The sequence below is a fragment of the Equus asinus genome, chromosome 30, assembly GCF_041296235.1.
Source record: "Equus asinus isolate D_3611 breed Donkey chromosome 30, EquAss-T2T_v2, whole genome shotgun sequence".
Lineage (NCBI taxonomy): Eukaryota > Metazoa > Chordata > Mammalia > Perissodactyla > Equidae > Equus > Equus asinus.
Window position 1 is genome coordinate 119,794 of NC_091819.1, and position 10,030 is coordinate 129,823.

The 10,030-nt window shown below is 53.2% G+C and overlaps 1 protein-coding gene across 1 annotated transcript; it reads left to right on the forward strand.

Annotated features, from left to right (window-relative positions):
• On the forward strand, positions 1–7,284 carry CHI3L1 (chitinase 3 like 1). The gene is made up of 10 exons (XM_014855178.3): positions 1–193; positions 393–422; positions 1,361–1,562; positions 2,078–2,134; positions 2,885–3,035; positions 3,727–3,848; positions 4,912–5,035; positions 5,594–5,776; positions 6,337–6,453; positions 6,637–7,284. Exons 1-10 carry the CDS (start codon positions 169–171, stop codon positions 6,775–6,777), a joined length of 1,152 nt encoding a protein of 383 aa, XP_014710664.2. The 5' UTR covers positions 1–168; the 3' UTR covers positions 6,778–7,284.
• The last annotated feature ends 2,746 nt before the right edge of the window (positions 7,285–10,030 follow it).

Below are 10,030 nucleotides of genomic sequence, written 5' to 3' on the forward strand. Positions count from 1 at the left end.
ACCCTGCTCAGTTCCCGTAAACGGGATGGTTTGGGGCGCGGGGGAGTAGAACAGGGAAGGTATAAGAGAAGTGCGTGCCTGGGGAAGAGGCTCCAGCTAGGCAGCTGGACCCAGGAGCAGAGGGCCCAGAGGGCACAGGAAGAGGCCAGCCCCTCTGCTGCAGCCAGGATGGGTCTGCGGGTAGCTCAGACAGGTCTCTGGCTCAGACAGGTCTCTGGCTCGTCCCAGAGCAACTGTGCAGAGGGCTGGGCTCCCACCTGCCGGGAGAGGTCAGGCGAGGAGGGGAGGGGAGGGGATGGGGGGGGGGTGGCATCGCCCCTTGGCGCCCTGATGGGGGAGCAGGAGGAAGGGCAGGATGTCCTCACAGGGGTCTCACCCTGGGTTTCCTGCAGGCTTCGTGGTCCTGGTGCTGCTCCAGAGCTGTAAGTAGCCCCACTGAAAGTCCCGGGGTCGGCGGGGGTGGGGGGAGCCGTGGAGGAGGTCTTGGCACGAGGGAAGCACTTTTCCCCCTTCTTCTGGGATCCAAATGTCTCAGAAATATTAACATTTGTTACACTGAGGTGATGAGTATATAGACGTTTATTATACTGCTCTCGACTTTTCTGTATATCTGAAAACATTCAAAATCAAAAGGCCCAGGTTCAATGCAGGCTTCGACTGTCGGCCTGTGCTGGCTCCACTAACCGGGGCCCCGCAACAGCTTGAGGAGCGAGGCCCACTCTCCTTCCTCCACAACACGAGGGCAGACAGGGCTTGCTCTGCAGCAGGAGGAATGGAAGGAGAGGGGAGGAAGGACTTCCTGGTCCCTGTGATTGTGCCCCAGCTTGGAGCATGAGCTGAGGGGGCCTGGGGACAGCCGTTCTAGGTGGGTTACAGGTCGGGGGCAGCCCCACAGGAAGGCAGAGAAGAGACGGGCTGGAGCCTCTCAGATCAATGGCCCCACTGCAGGTCCTGCCAGGCTTCCCGCTGAGGGCCGGGTCTTCTGACACTGGCTGTCCTGGAGGAGTCCCTCCTCTCCTCCAAAGACACTGCCTCTGGGAAGCCCTCCTTACTAGCACAGAGTCCCATCTCATCCTTCTTCCTCAGCCTCATGCTCACCCTGCACAGGGCCCTGTTCTTTGTCTGCAACAGTTGCATCCACCACGTTTGATGTTTTCTACACATTTTCGGAATGGGCCTTGTTTTCGTGAGACAGGGAGCTCCCCAGAGGCAGAAGGACCTCAGCCAGTCCCTTGCACTCAGAATGCTAACTTTGCCCACAACTCTGCCCCCCAGCATCCCACTGGGGCTCAGCTCAGGGCTCAGCCAGGGGGTCCCTGGCTCAGTCCCGGCCCAGGCCCCACCCAGACCTCTCCTTCAGGCACCGCGTACAAACTGGTCTGCTACTACACCAGCTGGTCCCAGTACCGCGAAGGTGACGGGAGCTGCCTTCCAGATGCCATCGACCCCTTCCTCTGCACCCACATCATCTATAGCTTTGCCAACATAAGTCACGACGAGATCGACACCTGGGAGTGGAACGACGTGACGCTCTATGACACACTGAACACACTCAAGAGCAGGTTGGGCCACTGGCCCCAGGACGGGAGGAAGACAGAGGGTCAGCTGCTGGTCCCAGGGCAGGGCACCTCCACTCCGGAGGATGGGCAAGGGCCCCCTCCCTGCCTCTGGGTGGAGAATTGGAGGCCTTGGCTCAAGTGAGAGGAGGTGATGAGGGCAGGAGTTGGCAGTATTCGGGGCGATGATGGAGGCAGACAGAAGCAGAAGGCACAGCTGAGCCACCCCAGGAAAGGGGCTCCCTCTCCATCCCTGAGGACGCCTTTCCAGGGAGCAGGAAAAGTGCTCAGGACTCCATTTTGTCATATCCCGGCTTCCCCACGGGGGAAGCAAAAATGAGCAGCGTGCTCCAGAGTCACTGCCACAAAGTCTATGAATCTCAGGGTTGGAAGGGCCTCTGAGGCCGAACTCAGCCTCCCACCCAAAGCTAGAAGCCTGCCACAGCCTCCCAAACACAGGGCCTCCCCGTGTCACAGCAGCTCCACTCCACCCCTGCCCCTTGCCTCCCTGTGCCCCACAGGAACCCCAACCTGAAGACCCTCCTGTCTGTTGGAGGATGGAACTTTGGTTCTCAAAGGTAGGACCCCATTCCCTGGAGGATGATGGAATAGGAGCAAGGAGGCATGGGTCTCCTCTTGCCCACGGTGTGGGGGTCACAGTGTCCACAGACTGGTTAGGCACAGGGGCCTAGGTGGTGTCAGGGCCCTGTCTCATGGACAACCAAGAAGCCAGAGCCCAGGGAGGGAGAGGGACTCGCCGAGAGTCACACAGCAAGTTGACAGTGGGTCTTCTGACTCTTTGCCAATGTTCTCTTTACTGTTTCCCTGACCTGAAAACAAAGAGCTTCCAGAGTTTACTGCCCTAAGGGCTGCAGGGAGAGGGGTGGAAAGAATGGGAAACCAGGCGTGGGGACCCTGGGGGGCTTCCTGGAGTGGGTAGAGTTGGAGCAGGGCTTAAAAGGGGTCCAGGAGTGGCCGTAAGAGCTCGCATTTACTGAGCGATTTCCGTGTCTCGGGCACCCTCTCCAGCCGTCATCATGCCACCCTCATGGCAGCACTGCGAGGCCTTATGTTTGTCCCAATGTTGCAGACGAGGGAACTGAGACTCAGGTTATGACCTGCCCAGAGCAGCTGGGCTAGCAGCAGGCGTGGGAACCAGGATGGCCCGGCCCCAAGCACCACTTTCTCTAAGGCGCCCAGAGGCGGGCCCTATCTCCGGGTCCTCCCAGAGCTGTGGGGTTCCAGGTCCCACTCCACGTGCCTCAGAAACCCCTCCTGAGGCCTGGAGCCCTGTGCTGAGCACTCTTCTGGGGTGATTTCCATCCTAGATTTTCCAAAATAGCCTCCAACACCCAGAGTCGCAGGAGTTTCATCAGGTCGGTGCCACCATTTCTGCGGACCCACGGCTTTGACGGGCTGGACCTAGCCTGGCTCTACCCCGGCCGGAGGGACAAGCGGCATCTCACCACCCTGGTCAAGGTGTGGGCAGGGCGGCGAGTGGGCACCGGGGCAGATGGGTGGAGGCTGTCTTCGCCGATGTCCTCCTGAGGGCCGGCGAATAGGCACCGGGGCCTCCGGGCGGCAGGGTCCTGGGACCTGGACCATGGATGGAACCAACCAGCCCTGAGAACTCACATGGTGAGGAAGACATCCTGTGACCACGGGAGGAGGCGGGATGGGTCTCAGGAGGCAAAAGGTCACTTGGCACTCACTCAGCACTGCCGTTTAGGGGAGCATCATCGTCCACTGTTCAGTCCCCAACTGACACTGCCCGCTCCCCAGTGTGCACTGCGCCGGGGCCACTCAGCGCCCGGCACCCCCGGCACCCGGGGGCAGAGCCATCATGTAAACAAATTGTCTGCATACCAACGTAAGTCACTTGAGTTTTGTGTCTCACGTGCCAACTCAAACAAAGCGCAGACCGAGAGGCTGATCTCTCCCGTGGGCCAATGGGTCTCACGGTCCCTCTGGGACAGGGGTCACTAAGTGCTGATGGAGGGTGGGGCAAGACTGGTCCAAACAGTTTCTTAGGAAAAAGATGGCTGAGCCTGAGGATGGGAACACTGATGGAGCACTTTATCATCCCACCGGGCCCCTCAGGCTGGTGACGGGGCAGGCGGGAATGTCGGAGGCCTCGGCCCCTGTCACTTGCTGCCTCTCTCCCAACCAGGAGATGAAGGCAGAGTTTGCAAAGGAAGCCCAGGCGGGGGCAGAGCAGCTCCTGCTCAGCGCGGCCGTGTCTGCAGGGAAGGTCACCATCGACAGCGGCTATGACGTGGCACAGATGTCTCGGTGGGTCCCGGCCCGCCCTGCCCTAGCATTCTCGGAAGTCAGAAGATTGGATTTCCAGTCCCAGGGCGTCCCAAAACTTGACGTGTGACCTGGAGCGAGTCGCTTCCCCTCTCTGTGCCTCAGTATCCCCATCTGTCAAATGGGGCCTAGGAACCCCCATCCTTCCTTTTTCTCTTGGGGTATAGTACTGACCCGTTGAGAGAGTTGCTGTGCACGTATTTTGTGGAAAAACAAGGAAGAAAAGCGACACAAACCAGTGCCTAACCGGCATTTTCTCCAAGCCGGGCTGAGAGGAGTGCTAGCCTCTGGAGAGTCAACACCACAGTCACCAAACCTTCTGCTCTGGACTGCTGGGGAGCCCTCGGTGCTCACACACACACACGGGCACCCCCAGCTGTCACCTGCCCTCCTCACCTGCCCCCCTGTACATCCACAGCCAAGTGGCCTGATCCCTCAGTGGGACAAAGGCCGGGTCCCGGGAGATGCAGGACAAAGCAGGGAGGCTCTGCACTGTGACTTCAGAGCCTCCCTCAGTATCTTAGGGAGGTGTGGACTCTGCGGGATCATCTAGAGGGTGGAAAAGAGGTGGCTCCCAACCGTTGACCCCAAACATCCAAACCTCACATTCCTGAGGTGCCCCGCAGCCCCCACCTGTGTGTGTGGGAACCCTCCTCCCACCCCACTGGAGCACAGGTTCAGGCCATCCTTGGGTCTACTCTTTCCCCACAAGGCTGTCTGTTGATGCCACTTTTAATCTGCTTTCCCCAAGATGAATGTGGTGGGCGTGGAGGGGGTATGGCCAGGCGGCGGCCAGCTCCTGACTGTGTGCTAGGGGCGCAACAGAAGAACCCGTTCTTGCCTTAGATGCACTTGTGGGGCCCTGAGCCTGCTCCCTGGCGTGGCACGGGGGAGGCGGTCCTGCAGCCTGGACAGCGGATCACCAGGTTCTACAGGGTCTGGGTTAATGGTCTGTCTCTCAGCTGCTCACAACCTGCTGAGTAGAGGATGTGAGGCCAAGAGCTTTTCTAATTTTTCACCTTGCCCTCCAACCCCTCTCCCACAGATACCTGGACTTCATCAATCTTTTGACCTATGACTTTCACGGAGCCTGGCGTCAGACCACCGGACATCACAGCCCCCTGTTCCGCGGCCAAGAGAGTGCAAATTCTGACAGATTCAGCAATGCTGTGAGTGCCCTAAATAGTGAGGGCTAGGAGGGGGCCACAAAGACCTGCTCCCTGCCGGTGCCCACACGCCACCCCTCCACTCCTCAGTACTCCTGCAGCGGGGGGTTGATGGGGCCCACTTCACAGATGAGGAAACTGAGGCCCAAAGTCTATGCATTCTCCGCGGCTCTGGGAACAGAGGAGGCCATACCTCTGTAAAGAATCAGGACGTCTCAGGGTAGACTGAGTGAAGGCCCAGGGCCGACTGGAGAGAGCACACACGGGGTGGGGGCTGAGGAAGCCAGAGTCTGGTCTAGACCTGCCATTGGCTTGCTGTGTAACCTGAGCCAGTCACCATCAAGTAGTATTAACCCCTTCCCATACCTAGGAGGATTTGTTCAGGAATGAGACGATAATGTGCATTTAGACTGACATTACTGGCTCCCAGAAGGAAGAGGAGTCCCAGAGACACGGAGACCTGGAGCTCCACACTCAAGGTGGCATAGGGATTGCACGACCTTTGCCATCCTGCACAAGCAGCCCAGCTAACTGCTCAGGCCATCCCTGCCTCCCCCCCAGGACTACGCTGTGGGCTACATGCTGAGGCTGGGGGCCCCGGCCAATAAGCTGGTGATGGGAATCCCCACCTTTGGGAGGAGCTTCACTCTGGCCTCTTCCAAGACGGATGTGGGAGCCCCAGTCTCGGGGCCTGGAATTCCAGGCCGGTTCACCAAGGAGGAGGGGACCCTCGCCTACTATGAGGTATGAGGTGGGGAGAAGGTGAGACCCCCACACCACCAGCAGCCCTGGGGAAGGCGAGCCTCCCACTCGACCCCCACTTTTGCTCCTTTGGGAATAAAGCAGTGTGCCACTGGACCTAGCGCCTGAGGAGGAGCAGGGGGAGGTAGAGGAACGGGGAGATAGGCCTTCCGCCCCTAAGTCTCTAAGGCTCACTCGGTCTGCATCACCAAGCTCCCGGACACCCCTCCGGCCATCGAGCTGGGGCCCTTCCTTCTACACCAGGAAAGAGCAATGGCCAACAGGCAGGTTGTTTTGTTCAGGCCGGTCTTCAGCATCTCCATCATTTCCCACAGCCATGTGGGAGGTGGTGGAACAAGAGGCAATAAGCAAATCAGAGCCCCCTTGAAGCCCTCGGGCTATAGCAGCCCAGGACTCTGGGATACTTGCATCTGTTTTACATAAATTTGCATGAAGCCTGCAGGATGCAGCAAGGGGCTGAAAGAGATTTGGGGAGTGGTGTCCCCCAGTGCCCGCAAAATTTCAGCACAGCTCCCCACATGACCTGTCTATCCTCTGCTCAGATCTGTGACTTCCTCCGTGGAGCCACTGTTCACAGACTCCTTGGCCAGCTGGTCCCCTGTGCCACCAAGGGCAACCAGTGGGTGGGGTATGAGGACCAGGAGAGCGTCAAAAGCAAGGTAGGTTCCGAGGCCATGCCCCAGGATGAGGACAGGTGCCCTGCACTGGGGGTGGGGGGGGGGCGGCGTTCATGCCTCAGGTGCCGGCTGGTCCCTCCCCTGGGGCAGGGCCTAGATGGCATGTCTCCTCCCATACACATCCTGGTCCAGGACCCCAGCTCTGCCCCTCTGGGCCCCCTACAGGTGCAGTACCTGAGGAACAGGCAGCTGGCAGGCGCCATGGTGTGGGCCCTGGACTTGGATGACTTCAGGGGCACCTTCTGCGGCCAGAACCTGCGCTTCCCTCTCACCAGTGCTGTCAAGGACGCACTCACAGCTGCCTAGCCCTCCCTCCTGCTGTGCACAGTGGGCAGCCCTTGCCCCTCAGCTCCAAAGGTCAGGAGCCTGGTCACCTGCCCTGCTGAGCCTCAGTCTCCCTCCTTTGGACCCCATGCATGCGGGGGGGCCACAGCTCTGGGATCTGAGCCCAGCTCTGGTGACAAGCAGGGAGTGGTCAGGCTGCAGCTGGTTAGGGCCTGGAGACCAGCACAGTGTGAGACACAGGGTCAGCACACACCCTGTGGATGGATGAAAGTGCCCAGTGCCCCTGAGCCCTGCCCCACACAAGGGGATTTCTTCAGCTCCCACACCCCCAGGCCTCCTCACCAAGGGACATCATTTTGGCAAGCTCTACCACCAAGCAGCAAACATCTTATGAGAAACAGCAGCCACACTAATCACAGCCTCTGCAAAGCCCAACTTAGGACCTTCACCCAGGAACACAGTCATGTCTCCTGCCCACGTCACCTTCCTAATTCTGCAGCTGCTCAATAAAGCACCCAAGCCTGGCAGAGTGTTGGCCCCTGTGTCATCTGTCTTTGTGACCCTGTTACCACACAAAGGGCACAATCTGCTCACTGCAAGACAAAAGCCAATCATCAAGAGGCAAGATGGTGGCAGAGAAAGGGCATTTTATTACAGCTTGCTAGCAAGAGGGAAGATAGTCAACTCATGTCCATAAGAACCATCTTACGGGGAGCACAGAGTCTTGAAGCAGTTATATAGGCCAGTGGGTTACAGGGTAGGGGGTTAAGGATGTTGACCCAGGAGTCACCACACCAGATCTTTCAGTTGTCACTGATGATGGCAGTCAGCACAGAGTCTCTGTCCAGGGGTCATCACATTCCTAAGGAACTCATTGTCTTATCACAGCTAGGAGGTACATGCACAAGCAGGGATCATAAAATCTACAGAGCAGGTGGATCTCCTGGAGGGTGCTTATCCAGCTGGGTTAGTTAGTCGCAGGTCAAAGTTACAATAAAGTTTCTTGTCTGCATCGTGTCTTCCCTTACGTCAACCCCGTGTTGAGATGGTGTCAATTGCCCCTTTTTGTTTTTCATTCCTCGATCTTGAGGGACATCCTGTTGATGAGGGGAATAGGTTGTTCCCTCTCATTGAACCAATCTCTTAGTAAGACAGTGATGCAGGTAGGCTCCAAAATTTAGGCCTATATTGTGTAAGCAATTAACCAGGCATTTAATAAGAAGCATTTCTAGAGAGACAAAAAGAAAACAAGGTTAATAGTGGGAGGAAATTATAAACTATTTCCTGATCCCAGGGGGCAACCAGTCAAGAAGATTTCTAGATGTCAGAGTCAAAGCATGTTTGCAGTTAGAAATGTTTCTTATGATGTCATTGGGCATTCAGGTATCTTTCTGAGGGGCTTACTCAGCAACAGACACGAATCTCTCTTAAGTCTATATTAAGTTGCCCAGCTCCAATTTGCAAGGCTTCAGGGAAAAGGGAAGGTTCAGTTCTCAATGATTCCAAGAGAAAATGATGGGAAAAAGTTGAAATGTTAGTTTGGAGATTTGTAGCCAGATATTTCAAGAGACTAGATGAATTCAGGATCCAGTCCGGTTAACAGATATAAGACAAAAACCTCAAAGACAATTAACAAAACTAGAATCTAATATCCATGAATGTGTACCATAGTTTCTACTGAAACATAATTTTTCTCTCTAAAATCACCTTGATCTTTACCAAAGATAGCCAATTAAGACTCATTGGTTTGCAAAATAAGTCTAGTTTCAATAAAACTTAATTCAATTATTTACAGAGATATAGCAAGAATAGCCATTGAGCATACAGGCTTTTTAAATCTGCTTTGCTGGAACTTTGTATAAGGAATCTCAGATTAAACTTTAAAGGCCTCTTGAAGCCAAAAAAGCCAAGCTAAGGATTTATCATCAGGTTTCACTTGGAATATCCTAGATTTGGGTGAATTCCTCTCTTCTCTTGAGGTTCCCCAAAATATTTCGAGGTTCCAGGCATGTGCCAGATAAGCAACTTCCTTACTTATCCGGGTTGCTGGGAACCCTGTAAACAAGGTAGCAGCCCAATATTTCTAAGTGGCTTTATTCTAGAAAGTCAACCTTTATTTCGCAAAAGCTATCTTGTTGTGTCTGAGTCTGTACATGTCTCTCAAATATGACATTCCGGTCAAAGCTTTGGTAATATAACCAATATTTCCAATTGTGTCCTGTTAAAAGGAGAACAGATTCTTATTGAACTTATGCAAATAACTATATTGCCATGAAAACAATACCAACTCACTAAGAGTTTCCAAATTCTGGAAGGATCAGGTAGGGAGAAAAAATAAGTGTTTAAATTCTGCTTACAAAGGTGTGATTTTACCAAATTGCTATGTCATAGTTTAAGAAAAAGAGAAAAAGATTTCCTTAAATCAGAAAAAACAAAACTACAAAAAAAATAAGCAATATTTCAAACAAAAAATCATAAAAATTATAAATGTCTTCATCAGGTCATTCAGTCCTGTGTAATCGATTCTTGATCTTAATCTTCTGTTAGTATTCTCATGAGGTCATCAGTTTCTCTGGTAGAGTTCTGCAATTTCTTACCCAGTTTAGTTTTATGATCTGAAAGTTTATTAGAAGCCTGTATTCTAGAGTGTCAGAGTCTTTTCCATGAATTTCTTTGAAGATGAATCATATTTTGCAAAAGCATCAGAGTAAAACAATAACTATCTGTGAACAAGACCCAACAATGGCAATTGACAAAGAAACCTGGCTATTTCTGTGACATACAACACTTCAAGGTAATAACTAGAATCATGGCTGACATCCAGGAGAGATCAGAATTTCAGGAATGCTATATAATTTTTATTTACATCAATAACATTTATCCATATAATACCACCTAAGAAGGTTTATCGTCACTTATTTGGCAATGCTTCCCATGTAATTTAACATATCAAATAAGTCTAATTAGTTTAGTATCTTCCTCCTTATAGGAAGAGAGAACAAATTTCTTTGAGAAGTCCCAGGGGCCCTCTGAAAACTCTCAAAGAGAAAAAAATATCTTTTCCTTCTTCCAGGTCAAAAGAAAGACTTCATTCAGGATTCGAATTTAAAAAAACAAGTAAACAAAAAATATTTGTTATGCCTTCTCTAATGAAAATGTATATCTTACTTTCCTTGAACACAAAGATGTTTTCCTCACTGATGTTTAGTAGCTTTAATTACATATATCAATTAGAATTTTTAAACCTTACAGACCCTAGTAAAAATTAAAAAGC

Excerpts from the sequence above, each read along its gene's own strand:
- CHI3L1 (XM_014855178.3), top strand. The coding sequence starts at position 169 with ATGGGTCTGCGGGTAGCTCAGACAG. Across the intron at positions 194-392 it reads TCTGCGGGTAGCTCAGACAG|GCTTCGTGGTCCTGGTGCTG; the intron begins GTCTCTGGCTCA and ends GGTTTCCTGCAG. Across the intron at positions 3,036-3,726 it reads ATCTCACCACCCTGGTCAAG|GAGATGAAGGCAGAGTTTGC; the intron begins GTGTGGGCAGGG and ends TCTCCCAACCAG.